Raw genomic sequence first — 22,213 nt, forward strand, 5'->3', positions numbered from 1 at the left:
GCCATGCCCACCCAGTAGGCGATACGCATTCTAGCCACGCCCACCCAGTAGGCCACGCCCACCCTGGCCACACCCACCCGGCCCCTTGAGGGCAACCGCAATGCTGATGCGGCCCTCAATGAAATTGAGTTTGACACCCCTGTATTAGCTCATCTGAATTCCCCTCTCTCCCCCTTTGAAAAGAAGTTCATAATCTGAAACAAGAATCTCTTAAAAACAAATTGTTTTCCTATGCACCAAAATGGCCATTTTTATTTTCTAAACAACAAAGTGCTGCTGTAGTTTAACCTACCACAGTAATTAGTATGGGCTGGGATAGAACAAGCTGGACAGAACATATAATAAAGAATATTGTACAGCTTTCTTTTTTTTCTTTTTTTTCTGTACAGGTGATTTCATGACTTGTCTTGTGATTGAAATTTGCAAAGTAGTTTTTTTTAACCTTAGTACAATTAGGAATAATAGTATCTGCTTATATAGTGCTCAAAAGGAGGACAGGTTTTATAGACACAAAACAGCCCAGACAAGAAGCATGACTGGAAGAGCTGCAGTCTTGTATTAGCTGAATTACTAAGGCTTGTTCTTTTAAAATTTATAGTTCTAAAATGTCCCTATTAAAATTAGTTTTCCTCTTAACTATCAAACATTTGCTGATCATGTAATTACTAGAATCAACCCAGCCATTATAGGAACCTCGAATGTCTATTTCAACAATAATATTGCAATGATTTGTCCCAGAAAAGTTTTCTGAAATTAGCATAGGTACAAAAGGAAAACCATTCATACACATTATATGAGCCACATTAATGTAAAAAAACCCCTGGCTGTTGATTGGTTTTGTTGTGGAATGGAGAGAAATATCATCTCACTTATAATTGTGCAACCTTATAATGATAACTAATAGCATGGAGATAATTAATAGAACATTTGAAAATTTACTGTAATTTGATAAATACTTGCAGATCCTGAGGTGTTCATTGTAAAAGTGAGGTGTTCCTTAAATATGGGTAAGGGACTGGGATATATATTTGTTATGTTTTTGTTGTCAGGAGAATAGTTTCATTTAACTTTTAGTTTGATTTCAGTATGGTTAACTCAGCAGTCATTCTTATTTTACTTTAATCATCTTTTTAAGTTTATTGTTTCCCCCCACCTTTTCCACGCTAACCCTTGGTTTGATTTTATTTGTTTTAAAGACATCTATACCTTCCTCTGTCAAAATCTCGCAAGGTAGATCTTCCATTATCCCCAAACGCAACTCCTCTATTAGTTCTATCCCCTTGAAAAAACCCTCCAGTCCTTCCAGGTCCTCCTCTTCTACCCCTAAATGCATCTCTTCTATCGCATCCCGATCAACCAGTACAGGAACAAAAGGAAAAAACAGCAAGGTAAGGAATTACTTTAAAAGAAAAGCAGGGGAGAAGGGAGGGAGCATTGTTTCATTGCTATTTGAATTTGGCCACTTGGTTTACAAACTTACATTCAGCCTTACTGAGTCTGCTGTTGGCTGAGGATTATTTTCCACGAGATTATGTCACACCATGGTTACTCATCTTGTAATCTCTTGCTAATGCAAACTCTCTGCCATTTGAGTGACTAGGCTAGCACTGACCGCCAACTCTTTATAACTGAATTTAGAAGTATTGCTTGACATTTTCTTGACATAGTTAAATAATGCCTGAAATTCATTTGAAGCCAAGGAAGCTGCTATTTAGCAACTGCCAGTTATGCAGTGGCTCAGTGGGTTAGGACGCTGAGCTTGTCGATCAGAAGGTCGGCAGTTTGGCAGGACGAATCCCGAGTGCCGCGTAACAGAGTTGAGCGCCTGTTACTTGTCCCAGCTTCTGCCAACCTAGCAGTTCGAAAGCACGTAAAAATGCAAGTAGAAAAATAGGGACCACTACGGTGGGAAGGTAACAGCGTTCTGTGCACCTTTGGCGTCTAGTCATGCCGGCCACATGACCACAGAGACGTCCTTGGACAAGCGCTGGCTCTTCGGCTTTGAAATGGAGATGAGCACCGGCCCCTAGAGTTGGAAACGACTAGCACGCACGTGCGGGGGAACCTTTACCTTTACCTTTTAGTTATGCTTTTCAGTGGGAATTTGCTGTTTGAGCAAATTGGCAATTGCCAGGCTTCGCAGTAAGGACATAGAATGAAAAAAGCCTGATAGATCTTTTTGTAACTGGCTTCTCTACTTTTGCCCAAATTTGATTTAATAGTGCTCGAATTTTTCAAAAGTCGAGAAAATAATGTCACCCTCAACTATAGAGAGCCAATAGCCATACTGTCATCTGTTTCTAGGTTTCCGATTTCAGTGTTGCAGGGGGGGGGGAAACCCTATGGAATTAATGTAGAGAATGGATATATTGCTGCCTGTTAGACCTCATCAAGTTGATTTAGTTTAGGTACATTTGATTCCCTCTAAGAATGATTAGTGATTTCTCTCACAAGGTTATTAATTAAAGAAGAAAAAGCAAGTAAAACATTTTGTACTCAGCATAAAATGCAAATGTAACATCATAGTAAGTACATACAACATTAGACTTAAGTGAAAACTTACTTATTTAGGAGACTTGGACTGAAAACCAAGATAGGAGGCATTTTAGCTATTTTTTTTAAAACTTCAATAGCAGTATAGTAACTGTTCCCTTTCTTAATGTATCTTCAGGGTCCAGATGTGAAAAGTGCATCAAAGATAGCAACCCCACGCTCTGCTGCGGCACAGAATCAGAAGAGCCCAGCCAGTGTGTCTCGGATCCCTTCAAAAACTCCCACTGTTCCTAAGACACCACCGAGCCTCAGTAAGGGAAGAAATTTATGTGTTCATATTGTTACACATAGAGGAAAAAGGGAAAAAACCCAGATCCTTTGGTTTATTGGAATCATTTTTATATGTAAATATATGAAATTAATTTATGGTGGTTTCTCGGGAAAATATACATTCTTCAGGACACCCTTGGCAATTCATGTGACTGAAAGTATGCTGTTGGAAAGATCATCAAAATGGGAGGTTATCTTGGAAAGGGTTAAAGGTACCATGGTATTAATATTGAATCAATATTATAAGGGACTTCCTCATGGCCTGTGTCATTCCGCTCACCAAACACTCAGAGCTTTCTTACGTTGATCTGATTGCAGCTGTTGCAGGAAAAATCAGAGCTGACTTATGCTCCTTCCAAACAACCTATCAAATAGCGAAGTGTAGAAATTAGTCCTTGCTTAGAGCCTGGCTGCATTTGTTCACAGCAAGGAAAGAAACCTCTCTTGAACAGTAAATACAGATGATATTGTTGGGAAAAGCTTTCCATAGGTCTTTGCAAGACATCTTATCAAAGAGGGGTCAAATTGTCACATGGAAACCGCTTTAATGACAATGGTTTTAAGTGATCTTTATACATTTATCACGGCAAGTAGGATGTTTCTAAACCAGACTTATATTTTTCAGTCTCAGACACTAAATGTGAAGGTCTATTTATAACCGATTTCTGCTTTCCCAATCAAAAAGACAAGTTGTTGTATGACCAGTAATGCTGGAAGATACCTTTATAGAAGCATACGCACCCTCAATCAGAATAAATTTGTCAAAACAATTTCTGAGAGCAATCCTGAGATGCAGCTGCTTTAAGGAGATGAGGACAGATGCTACATTAGTGCTCTCATGTGCACCAGTGCATCACTTTGCCCTTGAAACTGAAATGCAGCACAGCCCTCATAGGTAATGAAGCTCAGTAATCATAAGATTTCTCTCAATATAATGCAATCTACAGATCTTAGTGACTTCCATAATGTTTGGCGATCACTTTATTATTTTCATTTATTTCAGTGCCGAGAATGACACCACTAATTTGTAGTAGTTATCCTAATGTATCGCTCTAGATCTGAAAAGACACTAAAAGTCATGGTTCAGTGAAGGAATATTTTTGTTCTTTCAGCTGCTAAGAAGGAGCAGAGAAGGCCCCCTAGCACAGCAGCAAAATCTGAGAGAGGTAAAAAAAAATATTATTATTTAGTTCCTTCTTTATTCCTAAAGAATCCTAAGATATTTTTCAGGCATTGATCTAAAAGTTCTGTTGATTCTGAATATTGATGCTAATGTTTCGGCTGGTGTATGAGACATTATTATGGAGTGAAAGCTTTGTGTTCAGCCTTTCAGTTGGAAAGACGAGGTATCAATGTGAAGATAGTGTAAAATATATATTGTAGAAGCATAGACACTTGGGCAAGATGATAATCTAGTTTAAATATATAAATTAAATTGGCTGATATAGTGTCATGGGTGAGCGCTAGTTCAACTGGCATTTACCTAGAATTAAAATAGTGAATATTATCATTGTTCCTGGAAAAGGGAGAACGGTCGGGGCCCCCAGGGTCAGGAGGCTTACCAGCCCAATGCAAAGTGACAGGCAAAGAGTACAGTACTGGATATTCATCTGAGTGTCTGGATGGGTGCATACAGAAAGGCACTGCAGGCCATGAGGTATCCTGGCTTAATCTAGCTGACATTTTCAGTTTTTAGAAACTAAATTGATGTCAACATGCAGACTTAGTCCCCTGGCAGCTGGATTTCAAATAAAAACAACGTAGTTCTATATGGTGAATTGAGCTAAGAATAGTTGCTATATATATATATATATATATATATATATATATATATATATATATATATATATATATATATATATATATATATATATATATATATTGATACATATACATTGAAACATATACGTACACACACATATATTCAAGAAATTTTTTTGAGCCTGTGAAGGAAAAAAAAAAGTCTTCTGTAATAAAATACATATACACATTTTTCTTAATTATTTTGTTAAGCACTAAATGTTTAAATGTTAAATGTTTGGCTCAGTAGGACTGAGCAAATGTGATATCTGGCTATTATTACACACAGGACTAACCCATTTAACACACTCCATCATAACTAAAACTTCAAAATCCAAATTATTGAACAACTCAGGTAAAAGTAGAATAATAAGCCTGTTGCGAGTTAAATAAAAAATACAATGTGTTTCTTGAATATTATATCACAGTACAGTAGGGAGAGCAGGAATATCAGAGAATACAATACTGGATCAGTGAAGTGTAGGATTTTCTGAATATTTATAAAGCCAATATTTGCTGTACTAACAGTGTGGTTCCACTTAAAGCTTCCAAATAAACAATGGGATGCAATTAACAATTAAGTTTATTCATTTATTTCCCACTATTTCTTTTCATTCATAGTCAATAATCTGCAGACAATTTGCAATCTATGTCATAAAAAATAATATCATTTATTACAGGTAATGTAAAATTAGGGTATGTTAATGCTAAACAAATGGCAGGCAAAATGCAAATATTAATCTCCAGAGTCGTCTTGTAACAGCTAAAATTTAACCATTTGACAATTATTTGGGCTCAAACATTTTATTAGTTTATCAGAATATAAAATACAAAGGAAAATAAAAATAATGGAAACTAGGGGAGGGGAGAGTGTGGAGTAGAAAGGGATAAAGGAAAAACAGGGTGTTGACTGCCTACTCTTTAGCAGAGGGCTTTTCAACCTTTTCACCCATTGTACCACTTTTAGGATATGGCAACATCCAAGTACCACCAGTCGCCTAGCAAGGTGTCAAAAACCTGATAACCAAAAAAAAAAGGGAAAAAGTGATGAAGTACAGGTAGTCCTCAACTCATTCGCTTTGTGACTGTTCGAAGTTAAAATGGCACTGGAAAAAGTGCCCCCCGAGCCACAGCCGAGCAAGACACCTGCCTGCCTGCCTGGCGGTGCTCTTCCTCCTGTCCAAGGTGTTCATTGTTGTGAGCATTTCTGTTGAGGATTGGCAGCGGGGGTGGGGTGGGGGGTGTTTGGTTTTTATTCCCCTCACCTCTGCTGCGTGGTTGCAGCAGGTTTTGGTCACTTCAGATGACCCTGGGACACTGTGACCGTCATAAATATGAATCAGTTGCCAAGCATCTGAATGTAAATCACAAGACCCTGGAGATGCTGCAACATTCCAGCTGATCGGCGCTTCTTTGGGGCTCAGAAGCTGGAGCCTGGCGTTGATCCTGGTGCTTCCACTGAGCCCTGACAGCCCTGAAGAAGCGCTGATCCTGGCGCTTCCGCTGAGCCCTGACAGCTCTGCTGTGCCAGCCATCTCTCGCTCAGGTTTGTGTGATGCTGCCACTGGTTCAGCTCATTCCCTTCCCCCGCTACGGTCGCGTACCACCTGCCAGGTGCCAATGTACCACAGGTGGTACCTGTACCACTGGTTGAAAAGCCCTGCTTTAGCACAGTAGAAGAGAATAACATTAAAACCTCAACTTTTTATACAATAATATATAGTAGCCATTTCTAACAACACAGATCTAATCCACAAAGTTTTATTTTTCTATTACAAGCACAAAATCCAGAAGCGGTTTCCAGATAAAAACAAAAGTAGATATATTCTTTTTTTAAATAATCAATTTAACCATCTCTACTTTGTTTTCTGTGGAAAATATTATATTTCTATTTGCACACATTAATCTTTATAGGCTATCGTCATTTATATTAGCAAAATTCACTGTAATCTTTCATATTCTTTAATCATAAACTTATTTGCATCTGTGTTAAAACTCTAAACTTTTGTTTAAAAATATTTGTAAAATCAGTAAATTCTAATACATCTTTTTTTAAATATTGTACAAATTTTAGGAAACACTCTGGTATTATAGATGAAGGGGAAAAAATTTCAAACCCACTTTACATTAAAATTTAATTTTAATTACATATATCAAACTGGTAAAAATCCATCCTAACTCTAATTAACTAATTAAATTTAAGTTGCTCCTTCCCACTTTTCTTTGTAAAATAAAATCTTTTTCTTGTCTGGAATGTCGATCAAATTATTATCTTTTTATACTTATCTTTTTCTCAAGAAATTCTCAAGCTTGTTAGTATCCATGAAGAAAAAGTCTCAAACTGAGCCTCTTGAAAGTTGCAGATTTTCTTGGAACTCTTCTTTCAATTGTGCTGGAAGGTTTACATTGAAACCATCATCATAATAAAGATTTGGGTCAGTTTTATATTCCAGAGTTGGTGTTGGGTCTTTTGCATTGTCAGCTACTTGTGAAATTTCCTCGATCGTTTGATAATTTTCTACACATAGTTGCATCTCTGAAGAAATTTGAGTAGTTTTTATAACATCCTTAGAACATAATTGATCTATAAAGTGAAGAATTTTTTTATTTAAGAATTTTTCAAAAAATATCTAATAATTTGCTCAAATCCATGCTCCATCTTCTGAACTCCCTCTGGTGGACAAAGAGTAATTTTTTTGTAGGTCACTTAAGAATTGCTGGCCAGAGTTCATGAATATTGGAAAGTTTTAGCCACTCACAGCAAAGCAAAACAAGTTACAAATTACTTAAAAATAGTAAAATAAAAACCACAACTTTCTATCTTTATGTTTCTCCATCAAAGTTAAAAATAAAGACACTCCATGATTCCTTATTTTAGCTTGCCATCAGGAGCTGTCTTTCTTACTGTTTAACAATAAAGAATTCCCCAAAATGGAGCAGATCTTCAAACAGAAGTAACGGGCTGTGGCTGAAGAGACCCTCTTTTAACTCAGTAAAGACAATAGTCCCTAAAACCGTTTAAGAAATGAAAGGCACAGTTTATTATTTGTTTGAAAAATAAATTTCAGAATGGCTGCTTTTTTCAACAATAAAGTGATTGCACACACACCCCAAAACTGGAAAGCTCAGCAGCTCACTTGGAAGCACAGCTCCTGAAGCTACTTGCAGACTGTTAACTACCGTGTTTCCCTGAAAATTAGACCTACCCCGAAAATAAGACCTACCCTGATTTTTTGGGGGTGGGCCTAATATAAGCCCTACCTCAAAAATAAGCCCTACTTAGGACCCCGCCCACTCCACCCCACCTCGCTGCCACAATGGGGCAGGAAAGCGCGTGTTGCGCCACTGCTGCCACAATGAGGCGAGGCAGGTGGGGGAGGGGGTGGAGCTGCTCCATGCGCCCCACACCTGCTTATTTCAGGGCCCCTCAGCCAGTCATTCCTTGCTCGGTGACCTTCCCTTTCACTCCCCTCTCGAGCCGGACTGCCATGCTATGGAGAATGGGCGGAGTAGGCCCAGTCCCACTCTGCCACTTCGGAGCCAGGGGGGAGTGACAGCGAAAGCCTTCGCTGCTGCTGCACGCTGTTGGAGAGGTTTTCTTTGAGCATCACCCCACAGGTCACCTGCCTGGTGGCAGCCGCCTCCTCTTCCACCAACTGTCCTGTGGCTTGCGCCGTGACTGGGCAGCACAAGCCTCCCCTGCTGCCTCCCTCCACGAGCCCTCTGTTGCTGCCACTTTAGAGAAGGGAGAACGGGGAGAGGCGCAGCTCTACGCAGCAGTGCAGAGCAGAAAAGAGCACTTGCTTGCCACCCTGCATCTCCCCACGTCTCCCTTCTCCAGTCTGGAAATGGCAGCCCCGTTTCCTGCTGCTTCTCTTCCTAGCGCTGCTGTAGAGTTTGGCACACCACCACCCAGTTCTTCCCTCTTCCCGAAAGCATTTCTTCACTAGCATGTTTTCCAGCTCTGGCACGTTTCTCTCCTGCAGCAGGGAAATGGAGTTTGTGGGACTAAAAAATGTTCAGTCAGACCTTCCAATGTCTTGTGGGGAAAAAAAAGATCTCAAAACAAGTTGGAAAGTCTGACTGGTGGAGGGAGGTGGCAGCGGAGGCTTGCACTACCCGGTCAAGGTGCAAGTCACAGGAGAGTTGGCAGAGGAGAAGGAAGTGGTGGTTGCTGCTGGGCAGGTGATCTGTGGGGTGAAGTGTGAAGAAAACCCCTCAAGCAGCGCACAGCAGCAGCAGAGCCTTTTGCCATCACTCCCCACTGGCTCTGAAATGACAGAGGGGGACCGGGCCTACCCCACCCATCCTCCATAGCATGGCAGTCTGGCTCAGGAGGGGTATGAAAGGGAAGGTCGCTGAGCAAGGAATGGCCTGGCTGGAGGGGCCCTGAAGTAAGCAGGTGCAGGGTGCATGGGGCAGCTCCCCCACCTGCCTCATGGCAGTAGCAGCACAATGTGCTGCACAGCCTCCTGTCATGAGTGCCTGCAGCAGAAGTGGGCTGGCAGCTACGCAGGCTCCTACTAGACATGGCTGTTGGTGCCGCCGTGGCAAGGCAAGGCAGGTATCACAAAAAATATGACATCCCCTGAAAATAAGACCTAATGCCTTTTTTTTGGAGGCAAAAATAATAGAAGGCCGGGTCTTATTTTCGGGAAACACAGTATGTGGAGGATCTTGTGATTCTAGGACTCTCCCTAATCTAGGAGAGTCATATAAGCTAAAGAAATGTTGGTTCCTTATTTTGTTGTTGTTAGTTGCGAAGTCGTGTCCGACCCATCGCGACCCTATGGACAATGTTCCTCCAGGCCTTCCTGTCCTCTACCATCTTCTGGAGTCCATCTAAGCTCACGCCTACTGCTTCAATGACTCCATCCAGCCACCTCATTCTTTGTCGTCCCCTTCTTCTATTGCCCTCAATCTTTCCCAGCATTAGGCTCTTCTCCAGTGAGTCCTTCCTTCTCATTAGGTGGCCAAAGTATTTGAGTTTTAGCTTCAGGATCTGGCCTTCTAAAGAGCAGTCAGGGTCGATCTCCTCTAGGACTGACCGGTTTGATCGCCTTGCAGTCCAAGGAACTCGCAGGAGTCTTCTCCAGCACCATAGTTCAAAGGCTTCAATTCTTTGGCGCTCAGCCTTTCTTATGGTCCAGCTTTCACTGCCATACATTGCAACTGGGAAGACCATAGCCTTGACTATACGCACTTTTGTTGACAGGGTGATGTCTCTGCTTTTTAGTGTGCTGTCTAGATTTGTCATGGCTTTCCTCCCGAGGAGCAAGCGTCTTTTAATTTCTTGGCTACAGTCCCCATCTGCAGTGATCTTGGAGCCCAGGAAAATAAAATCTGTCACTACCTCCATTTCTTCCCCATCTATTTGCCAGGAATTGAGAGGGCCAGATGCCATGATCTTGGTTTTCTTAATGTTTAGTTTCAACCCAACTTTTGCACTCTCCTTCTTCACCCGCAACAAGAGGCTCTTTAGTTCTTCTTCACTTTCTGCCATTAGAGTGGTATCATCTGCATATCTTAGGTTGTTGATGTTTCTTCCGGCAATCTTAATTCCAACTTTTGATTCATCTAGCCCTGCCTTTCTCATGATGTGCTCTGCATATAAGTTAAATAGGCAAGGCGACAGTATACAGCCTTGCCGGACTCCTTTCCCAATTTTGAACCAATCAGTGGTTCCGTGTCCAGTTCTCACTGTTGCTTCTTGTCCCGCATATAGATTTCTCAAGAGACAAATAAGATGGTCTGGTATGCCCATCTCTTTAAGGACTTGCCAGAGTTTGTTGTGATCCACACAATCAAAGGCTTTAGCATAGTCAATGAAGCAGAAGTAGATGTTTTTCTGGAACTTTCTAGCTTTCTCCATGATCCAGCGTATGTTAGCAATTTGATCTCTAGTTCCTCTGCCTCTTCGAAATCCTGCCTGTACTTCTGGTAGTTCTCGATCCACATACTGCTGGAGTCTAGCTTGTAGAATTTTAAGCATAACTTTACTAGCATGAGAAATGAGTGCAATGGTGCGATAGTTTGAACATTCTTTGGCACTGCCTTTCTTTGGAATTGGAATGTAAACTGATCTTTTCCAATCCTGTGGCCACTGTTGAGTTTTCCAAATTTGCTGGCAAATTGAGTGTAGCACTTTTACTGCATCGTCTTTTAAGATTTTGAATAGCTCAGCTGGAATACTGTCACCTCCACTAGCTTTGTTGTTGCTCAGCTTTTCTAAGGCCCACTTCACTTCACATTCTAGGATGTCTGGCTCGAGGTCAGTGACCACCTCATTGTGATTATCAGGGACGTTAAGCTCATTCTTGTATAGTTCTTCTGTGTAATTTTGCCACCTCTTCTTAATCTCTTCTGCCTCTGTTAGGTCCCTGCCATTTTGGTCCTTTATCATGCCCATTTTTGCATGAAACGTTCCTTTCATCTCTCCAATTTTCTTGAAAAGATCTCTGGTCCTCCCTATTCTATTGTTTTCTTCTATTTCTTTGCATTGTTCATTTAAGAAGGCATTCTTATCTCTTCTAGCTATTCTTTGGAATTCTGCATTTTATTGGGCATATCTTTCTTTTTCTCCCTTGCCTTTCGCTTCCCTCCTTTCCTCAGCTATTTGCAAAGCTTCCTCAGACAGCCATTTTGCTTTCTTGCATTTCTTTTTCTTTGGGATGGTTTTGGTTGCTACCTGTTGTACAATGTTGCGAACCTCTGTCCATAGTTCTTCAGGCACTCTGTCTATCAAATCTAATTCCTTAAATCTATTTGTCACCTCTACTGTATATTCAACAGGGATATGATTTAATTCATACCTGACTGGCCTAGCACTTTTCCCTACTTTCTTTAATTTAAGCCTAAACTTTGCAACAAGAAGCTCATGGTCTGAGCCACAGTCAGCTCCTGGTCTTGTTTTTACTGACTGTATAGAGCTTCTCCATCTTTGGCTGCAGAGCATATAGTCAATCTGATTTCTGTGTTGACCGTCTGGTGATGTCCATGTGTAAAGCCGTCTCTTGGGTTGTTGGAAAAGAGTGTTTGCTATTACCATCGTATTCTCTTGACAAAATTCTATCAGCCTGTGCCCTGCTTCATTTTGTACTCCAAGGCCAAACTTGCTTGTTATTCCAGTTATCTTTTGGCTTCCTACTTTAGCATTCCAATCCCCCATGATGATAAGGACATCATTTCTGGGTGTTAGTTCTATAAGGTGCTGCAGGGCTTCATAGAACCGGTCAATTTCATCCTCTTCAGCACCGGTGGTTGGGGCATAGACTTGGACTACTGTGATATTGAATGGTTTGCCTTGGATTCGAACTGAGATCATTCTGTCATTTTGAGGATTGTATCCCAATATTGCTTTTCCTATTTTTTTTACTGACTATGAAGGCTACTCCATTTCTTCTGAGGGATTCTTGCCCGCAGTAGTATACGTGATGGTCATCTGAATTAAATTCACCCATTCCTGTCCATTTTAGTTCGCTGATGCCTAAGATGTCAATGTTTAGTCTTGTCATCTCTTGTTTGACCACGTCCAGCTTTCCTTGATTCATGGATCTTACATTCCAGGTTCCTATGGAGAAAAAATCTTTACAGCATCGGACTTTCCTTTCACCACCAGACATATCCACAGCTGAGCGTCCTTTCGGCTTTGGCCCAGTCGCTTCATTCTTTCTGGCGCTACTAGTACTAGCCCTCTGCTCTTCCCCAGTAGCATATTGGACGCCTTCCGACCTGAGGGGCTCATCTTCCAGCGTCATATCGTTTTGCCTTTTGGTACTGTCCATATGGTTTTCATGGCAAAGATACTGGAGTGGGTTGCCATTTCCTTCTCCAGTGGATCACGTTTTGTCAGAACTCTCTGCTATGACCTGTCCGTCTTGGGTGGCCCTGCACGGCATAGCTCATAGCTTCATTGAATTACGCAAGCCCCTTCGCCACGACAAGGCAGTAATCCATGAAGGGGGTTCCTTATTTAGCGAGTTGAAAAAAGCGACAATCCAGAGAAAACCCCTTGAGGGAACTCCTGGGAGCCCTCCCAGGGTGTATCTTCAGTTGGCCATCTTCACTGTAAGTCTGAAGATTACTAAATTAGGGCCAATAGGAACTTGGGAGAAACTTACTCCAGAAGGTTGGGACATCTACATTTTATTTTTTCATTTGGACCTTGCAAGCATTGAAATAGACACAATCTCTAATTTGTATCATTATTACTTCCATAGTGGAAATATTTAATTTAATTTAATTTAATTTATTAATATTTCTATACCGCCCTTCTCCCGGAGGACTCAGGGCGGTGTACAGGGCAAGAATAAAACACAGAAATTTACAAAAACTAAAAGATAATTAAATGCATGCCAAATTAAAATACAATTGATACATAATAAAAACCCCAATAAAAATGATAAAAAACCCCACCAATCCCCCCTCAGGCCAGGCCGGCTTGCTCGAACAAGTATGTTTTCAGATCGCGGCGAAAGGAGCGCAGATCGGGCGCCGTCCGGAGCTCAACCGGTAACTGGTTCCATAGCTCCGGGGCGCCCACAGAGAAGGATCTCCCCCTGGGGGCCACCAGTCGGCATTCTCTGACCGGTGGCACCCTGAGGAGGTCCTCTCTGTGGGAACGCACAGGGCGCAGGGAGCTTGATGCCGGCAGCAGATGTTCCCTGAGGTACTCCGGCCCCATGCCATGAAGGGCTTTGAACACCATTACTAGCACCTTGAATCTCACCCGGAAGACAACTGGCAACCAATGCAGCTCACGGAGCAGAGGTGTCACATGGGAGTATCGGGAGACTCCCAACACAACCCTCGCGGCTGCATTCTGTACCAGTTGGAGCCTCCGGGTGGTCCTCAAGGGAAGCCCCATGTAGAGAGCGTTGCAGTAGTCTAGACGAGAGGTCACGAGCGCGTGAGTGACCGTGCATAAATCATCCCGGCTTAGATAGGGCCGCAACTGGCGCACCAGGCGGACCTGGGCGAAAGCCCCCCTAGTCACAGCCACCATGTGATTTTCCAAGGTAAGCCGCGAATCTAGGAGGACTCCCAAGTTGCGAGCCCTATCTACGGGGGGTAATAATTCACCCCCCATAGAAAGAGATGGAATATCCGAATAGACCCGGGATGAAGGTATGCAAAGCCACTCGGTCTTGTCGGGGTTGAGTTGAAGTCTGTTCCTCCCCATCCAGACCCGAACCGCCTCCAGGCAACGGGACATCACGTTGAGGGCATCACTGGGGTGGTTTGGGGTAGAAAGAAAAAGCTGGGTATCATCAGCGTACTGATGATACCCAACTCCAAAGCCACGAATGATCTCACCCAGCGGTTTCATATAGATGTTGAACAGGAGAGGCGAGAGGACCGACCCCTGAGGAACTCCACAAACGAGAGACCTCGCGGTCGACCTCTGCCCTCCTGTCAACACCGACTGCGAGTGTCCCTGGAGATAGGAGGAGAACCACTGTAAAACCGTGCCTCCCACTCCCAATCCCCTGAGACGCCGCAGCAGGATACCATGGTCGATGGTATCGAAAGCCGCTGAGAGGTCTAATAGGACTAGAACAGAGGAATGACCCCTGTCCCGAGCCCTCCAGAGATCATTCACCAGCGCGACCAATGCCGTCTCCGTGCTGTGCCCGGGCCTGAAACCCGATTGGTACGGGTCTAGATAATCCGCTTCATCCAGGACCAAAGGGAGCTGATGCGCCACCACACTCTCAACAACCTTCGCAAGAAAGCGAAGGTTGGAGACCGGACGAAAGTTGTTCAATACAGCTGGGTCCAAGGCAGGCTTCTTGAGGAGGGGCCTCACCACCGCCTCTTTCAAGACGGCAGGGAAGCTGCCCTCACTCAAAGAAGCTGATATAACTGCCTGGAACCAGCTGCATGTCCTCTCCCGGGCTGCATAAACCAGCCAGGAAGGGCACGGGTCCAATAAACATGTGGTGGAGCTCAGTCTCCCCATAATCCTGTCCACTTCCTCCGGAGTTACAGAATCAAACTCCTCCCAAGTGATATCGACAAGACCACCCGCGTCCTGATCGCCAGACTCTGCCCAGTCAGAGTCCAGACCGGTCCGAATCCGAGTGATTTTGTCCGACAGATAATTGTTAAACTCCTCGGCACGACCCTGCAAGGGTTCCTCCCTCACCTCCTGATTAAGGAGGGAGCGAGTCACCCTAAACAGAGCGGCCGGGCGATTATCTGCAGACGCGATAAGGGTAGCGAAGTGATTAGACCTCGCCACCCTTATCGCAGCGAGATAAGACCTAATATGGGTTCTTAGTCGCAATCGGTCGGATTCGGATCGGCTGGACCTCCAACCGCTCTCTAGGCCCCGTCTCCGGCGCTTCATCTCCCGGAGCTCCGCGGAGAACCATGGAGCTCGACGGGATCTGCATCGGGTCAGGGGCCGCAAGGGTACAACTCGGTCAAGAGCCTCAGTGGCTGCCCTTTCCCAAGCTTCCACTAAGGCATCTGCCGAGCTGTGAGTGGGGGAGGCAGGTGGGGACCCCAGCGCTGCCTGGAATCTCGCGGAATCAATTAAGCGTCTGGGGCGGTATCATCTAACTGGTTCCACACACCCACGGCGGGGGGTGGCAAAACGGAAGACCAGCCGCAGGAGATGATGATCGGTCCATGACAGGGGCATAATAATTGGAGAGCCCCCACCAAGGTCATCTAACCACCGACCAGATAAGAAAACTAGGTCAAGGGTGTGGCCTCCCTCATGAGTCGGTCCTGAAATTACTTGCGTCAGGTCCATGGCCGTCATGGAAGCCATGAACTCCCGAGCCAACTCAGATGATCCTCCCAGAGATGGTAGATTGAAGTCCCCCAAAACTATAAGTTTCGGGAACTCAACCACCAACCCAGAGAGGACATCGAGAAGCTCAGGCAGGGCTGCTGCTGCGTGACTAGGCGAAAGGTACACCAGCAGCAAGCCCAACTGCGCACCCGGGCCGCATCTCAAGAAGAGAGACTCACACCTGACTATCTGCGGAACGGTGGCCTCCCGCGGAGCTAAGGTCTCCCTCATAACAACAGCCACTCCCCCACCCCTACCCTGAGCCCGAGGCCGGTGTAGCACCCGGAAACCTGGTGGGCAAAGATCAGCCAGAGGAATACCGCCCTCTGGGCCCAACCAAGTCTCCGTGATGCAAGCCAGGTCCGCCTGCTCACCCTCAACCAAGTCACGGATGAGAGGAGCTTTATTAACGACAGACCTGGCATTCAGGTACACCAGCCGGAGCTCAGGCGGCTGCACATCCTCACTCCCGGGACCTCGGGGTAGAACAAGAGGGTCGGAACGCCTCACCGCTTGCAAGTAGCGGAGAGGCCTTCCCTGAGATCGATACGGCCCTCTGTTCCTGCACCTGCTGCCTTTCCCTAACGTCGTGGGAATAGGCATTCCCACGACTTGCCCTGGAGCCCCGGGGGCGACCGACCCCCGCTCCTCCCCTCCGCGATCAATCCCGGCCCTGGCCTGAACAATGGTTGCTGGACTGCCCCCCATATCCGAACAACCAAAAGAAGTTCCCACCCCCCTCCCTAACCTCCTAAAAAATTTAACCAAAAAACTAACCAGTGGCCTCCTATTTGGCTTATATCGGAGGCCCCTACCCATGCCCAGCCATCTCTCAGGGTCCCAACACTCGGGCCCTTCATCAAGAGGAGGCGTAAAAAGTAAGGCGGGTCGCTCCCAGGATGGGGGGGCCCCCTGAGAGCGTATAAGGTCGTGCTAGAATAAGTCAGACGCATGATCTTAACAAGTCCGACAAAAAACAGCAAGGCAGACCAGATCAACATGGGAGGGTCTCAAAATAAATAAATCGAAGGCAAATGACCAGAGAGCCAGCCCAGCTCCACTGCCACTAGAGCTGGGAAATCCCGGAACAGATCGAATCCCGCCCTCTCACGGCGGTCAAAGCCGGGGGGCAACCTGGTACATACAAACCGGGGGAGCAATACCCCCCAGAGCTCTTACCTCTGGGAGGCAGCAGATGTAAAAACTTAACCACTCTCCCACAGTGGTTGTACCCCGGACCTTCCAAAATTATAGGGGAGGGGAGGAGAGAAGAGGGAATTAGAGCAAGGGAGTCAGCGGAATAAATCAGGGCTGATAAGCCTGTAGAGATACAGAATGGTAGGAGAACTCCGGTTACAGTTCAAAGTCATGTTGTCAGAGGACCAGATAATAGTCGGCCAGGAAGGGAAACCAAGACCATGGTAGTTCAACCGAACCACAAAACATGGTCTAGTCAGTTTCTGGCGGCGCAGAGGTTAAAATTATGTCTCATTAACGTCCGAGGCATCAGCGTCCGCATTCCCCCACCAGGCCAGGTCACCATACCAGAGAGGCCGCGGTACTCCACTCTCCTCGCCGCCAGCCATCTCAGACACCAGCCAGGCAATATCTCCACCACTTGAACACTTCTACGCCAACGCTGCTCCAAGCCGCGATTCATAGTTAGTCAGTCAACACGCGGCTCTCCCAAGCAGCTGAAAGGCGCTCCGGAACACCACCAAGCTCTAGAAAGTTGTCCCGGGCTCCGCAGGCTTCAGAACACCACCAGGATCCGCAGACTCCAGCGGGGGCCGACAATCAGCTGGCCGACAATCAGCTGGTCCATCAGGGGCCGACAATCAGCTGGTCGGCGGAGCGTAGGCCTCCAAAATCCTCCGCCCGGCTCCAACGAGTTCTTAGTCAGGCTCTTAAAATTCTCAAACTCCCCCGGCATCAACATTCACTGGTCGGCGCCGCGTAGAGCAGAGCTCCGAAAAATATCTAGATCTTCCCGGCACTCCAGCCGCCTCCGCTAAGATTTGCCGAGTCCGCCGATCCCCCGCGGTCCGACAAACAGCTGGTCGTGCGACACGGGGAACTACTCAGCTCCTCCGCGTCCTCTAGGGCCTCCAGCAACTCTTCCGGGCTCAGATGGAAAACCTCGGAGAGTCCGGGGCTCGCGGGGCGTTCCGGGGCTCGCGGGGCGTTCACGGGGCCAAAAGATGATAATCCAGAAGCTCACCTCGTCCCCCATCCCATGTCCATCACAGGGGAAAATCCTGTGAGGCTCCCAAAGGTCGCCACATTGCCGGAGCTCTGCACGGAGCTCAGTCGAGCACGTCCGCCATCTTGGGCATGCTCAGATGATTTGAATGTAGTTTAACATATTCCGGGTTTACTGAAAATGCATGACAACCAGCTAGCAGTGATGATGTTACCTAATTTGGTAATGAAATGTCTGCAAGGAATCCACCAAGCACTGAAGACCCCACCAATTTGTTAATTACAATTCAATTATAACAGAATTGTGCATTTGCAATGACACAATGGCATAATGAAATTATTACTCAGAAGAACACACTGTTTATGTTGTTGGATGTGGACTACATTCTGCGATGACAATTTTTATGGGTGCAAAATAGCTTAATAGAACTATACATCATTATCTTCTTGATGTTATGTGGATATTTCATGCTTATTGAATAGTAGGAAATAAAATTTAGAATCAGCACTTAAAATCCATTCAATCTCAAACTGTAGGTGAGCCAACCAAGTCTGGAGAAAGAAGCGGGTACAGCAGTCCTGGATCTCCAGGAACCCCCGGCAGTCGCTCTCGCACACCTTCCTTGCCAACTCCACCAAACAGGGAGCCCAAGAAGGTTGCAGTGGTTCGTACACCACCAAAATCCCCTTCTTCTGCCAAGAGCCGCTTGCAGACAGCTCCGGTCCCTATGCCAGACCTGAAGAATATCAAGTCCAAAATTGGTTCTACTGACAACTTAAAGCATCAGCCTGGGGGTGGAAAGGTAAATCTTACATGGTTTATATTTCTGTGGAAACAGAAATAGCTTTAGTGAGGGTGTACCTTTCTCTTTTTGCCATCCCAGCATTGCATTCCCTGCCGGCGAGACTTTCTCAGTTTTATGAGCTACCTTCACCTGGCAGAATGGAAACACTCAAAATTGATGATGGTGTAGCCCCTGTATGTGTGAGATGATTGGTTAGGTAATATTGACGTTACTGAAAAGATATGTGTTCATAACATTAACAGAGGGATAGAATCAAGATCATGTGAAGTATTAGTACCACTTTACAATGGTAAAGCCACACTTGCAATACTGCATCCAGTTTTGGTCACCATGATATGAAAAAGTTGTTGAGACTCTAGAAAGAGTACAGAGAAGAGCAACAAAGATGATCAGGGTACTAGAGGCTAAAACATATAAGGAACGGTTGCTGGAATTGGGTATGTCTAGTTTAATGAAGAGAAGGGTGAGGGGTGACATGATAGCAGTGTTCCAATATCTCGGGTTGCCGCAAAGAAGAGGGAGTCAAGCTATTTTCTAAAGCACCTGAAGGCAGGAGAAGAAGCAACAGATGGAAACTAATCAAGGAGAGAAGCAACCTAGAACTAAGGAGAAACTTCCTCACAGTTAGAACAATTAACCAGTGGAACAACCTGCCTCTAGAAGCGGTGAATGCTCCAACACTGGAAGTTTTTAAGAAGAGACTGGACAGCCTTTTGTCTGTAATGGTATATGGTTTCCTGCCTGAGCAGGGGATTGGATTAGATGACCTCCAAGTCCCCTTCCAACTTTTTATTTTTATATTATTATTATTATTATTATTATTATTATTATTATTATTATTATTATTATTATTATTATTATTATTGTTGTTGTTGTTGTTGTTGTTGTTGTTGTTGTTGTTGTTATTTGCTAAGGATTCCTTCTAAATGAGAAAACACATGGGAACTGAGCATGTACAAAGTAGTGAAGTGAATGGAATACAGTATGCGTTGCTCTGATTAGAACGCAGGCCATTAAAACTATGTGTGGAAGCATTAATACACAGCAGCAATAAGACAGCACTATATACATGACATGTGAATATCCTGCTCCTCTCAAAATTATATTGAAGAGTAATTCAATAATTCAGTCTCTATCTGACTGTGTTGGCTGAGGTTGCTGAGAATTGAAGTTCAGCAGGATCTTGAATGGAACAGGTGTCTCATCTTTACCACAGAGTTGGTGTGTTCTAGCAAGGAAGCCTGATAAGACAGAGTGGTTTTTATATAGGAAGGTCATTTTATTGCTAGAATATTAAGAATAATAATACTTGATTTCAGCCCAGGTATGTTGTAGTCCTGCCCTCTGAATCTCTCAGGATCTAATGTTATATTTTGATGATGTTACTAGCAGGAACAGAGAAACCTTTTTTTCTGATTCTAATGTAATTAGACTCATTAATACTCTCCTTGAAATGTTCATCGCCATGCCATATGTTAAAATATATTTTTAATCAAGCAATCAAAACAAGGCAACAAAGTATTTAGAATTTAGGGGTAACAGAATTCCATTCTTCTTCTTCTTCTTCTTCTTCTTCTTCTTCTTCTTCTTCTTCTTCTTCTTCTTCTTCTTCTTCTTCTTCTTCTTCTTCTTCTTCTTCTTCTTCTTCTTCTCCTCCTCCTCCTCCTCCTCCTCCTCCTCCTCCTCCTCCTCCTCCATCATCATCATCATCATCATCATCATCATCATCATCATCATCATCATCATCATCATCATCATCATCTCTGGGAGCTAGTAATTTCTGTCCGAGTTTCCAAAGCCATTTTACCAAATACAGTTTCAAATACCAGCATTTTTAAAGATCAGAGGGCACTACATTAAATATGAATAACTTCATTCATAGGCTGATAGGAGAGGCTGCTTTTTTTGGTGCCTCTGGTGGTGGTTTCTATCTTTATGTTCACTTGCTGCTTCTCTCTGGATTTTTATTAGGTGTAGACAATTTTAGCGCTTCATTCTTAATGGGTGCATACAGTAGTGCCTATCGATTTACAAGAGCATGTCAATCACTCTCATGCATTTCCCATTTATATCTATCAGGTGGAGAACCTAAATCATGCATTTAGTGGGGTTTCAGATAGAAGGTATAAAGGAATTTTGGAACATCTGCAAGTATTCATGTAGCATTTACCTACACTTTCTTGAAACAGCTGCATATTTTTCAGGATCACACAGCTCTCCACAAATGCAACTCAATCCTGGGAGAAGGTGCATATGGTTAGCAGCTTATGACTCCAAAGTACCTTTTTGCCTGGAAATATTTTTTTTCCAGCTATGACTGTGTTAGGAAGGATTTGAAAAGTACAGGCAGGATTTCGAAGAGGCAGAGGAACTAGAGATCAAATTGCCAACATACGCTGGATCATGGAGAAAGCTGGGGAGTTCCAGAAAAACATCTACTTCTGTTTCATTGACTATGCTAAAGCATTTGATTGTGTGGATCACAACAAACTGTGGCAAGTTCTTAAAGAGATGGGAGTACCAGACCATCTTATTTGTCTCTTGAGAAACCTATATGCGGGTCAAGAAGCAACAGTGAGAACTGGACATGGAACCACTGACTGGTTCAAAATTGGGAAAGGAGTCCGGCAAGGCTGTATACTGTCACCCTGCCTATTTAACTTATATGCAGAGCACATCATGAGAAAGGCAGGGCTAGATGAATCAAAAGTTTGAATTAAGATTGCCGGAAGAAATATCAACAACCTAAGATATGCAGATGATACCACTCTAATGGCAGAAATGAAGAGGAACTAAAGAGCCTCTTGTTGCAAGTGAAGAAGGAGAATGCAAAAGTTGGGCTGAAACTAAACATTAAGAAAACCAAGATCATGGCATCTGGCCCTCTCAATTCCTGGCAAATAGATGGGAAAGAAATGGAGGTATTGACAGATTTTATTTTCCTGGGCTCCAAGTTCACCACAGACAGGGACTGCAGCCAAGAAATTAAAGATGCTTGCTCCTGGGGAGGAAAGCCATGGCAAACCTATACAGCACACTAAAAAGCAGAAACATCACCCTATCAACAAAAGTGCGTATAGTCAAGGCTATGGTCTTTCCAGTTGCAATATATGGCTGTGAAAGTTGGACCATAAGAAAGGCTGAGCGCCAAAGAATTGAAGCCTTTGAACTATGGTGCTGGAGAAGACTCCAGCGAGTCCCTTGGACTGCAAGGCGATCAAACCCGGTCAGTCCTAGAGGAGATGAACCCTGACTGCTCTTTGGAAGGCCAGATCCTGAAGTTGAAACTCAAATACTTTGGCCACCTAATGAGAAGGAAGGACTCACTGGAGAAGAGCCTAATGCTGGGAAAGGTTGAGGGCAAGAGAAGAATGGGACGACATAGAATGAGGTGGCTGGATGGAGTCACTGAAGCAGTAGGCGTGAGCTTAGATGGACTCCAGAAGATAATAGAGGACAGGAAGGCCTGGAGGAATATTGTCCATGGGGTCATGATGGGTCGGACACGACTTTGCAACTAACAACAATAGTTTTACTTTGTTTAGTTTACTTTTGTAGTACTATTCTTTTAAAAATGCTTTGTTTTAATTTATGCAGTGGTATACTGCATAACCATTTGTCATAAATCTATACTTGGTTATCACTTAACCAAGTGTTATTATCTTTCTGATAAGGATTGTGTTAGATTCTCTTACTTTGCGCTTTCTATCTCTATTTTAAGGAATTAAAATATTCCTACAACAAGACTTGAATTAAAGAGTATACATGTATATTGAAA

The 22,213-nt window shown here is 44.1% G+C and overlaps 1 protein-coding gene across 1 annotated transcript in view; it reads left to right on the top strand.

The window, feature by feature from the left end:
- Positions 1 to 22,213, top strand: part of LOC308678126 (microtubule-associated protein tau-like) — a 92,190-nt gene that overhangs the window by 48,931 nt on the left and 21,046 nt on the right. Inside the window, exons 6-9 of the mRNA XM_081345004.1 lie at positions 1,197 to 1,388; positions 2,672 to 2,804; positions 3,936 to 3,989; positions 18,167 to 18,432. Coding sequence (XP_081201130.1) covers positions 1,197 to 1,388; positions 2,672 to 2,804; positions 3,936 to 3,989; positions 18,167 to 18,432 — 645 coding nt within the window. The remainder of the gene's footprint in view (positions 1 to 1,196; positions 1,389 to 2,671; positions 2,805 to 3,935; positions 3,990 to 18,166; positions 18,433 to 22,213) is intronic.

Source organism: Vipera berus (assembly GCF_964194415.1).
Source record: "Vipera berus genome assembly, chromosome: Z".
Lineage (NCBI taxonomy): Eukaryota > Metazoa > Chordata > Lepidosauria > Squamata > Viperidae > Vipera > Vipera berus.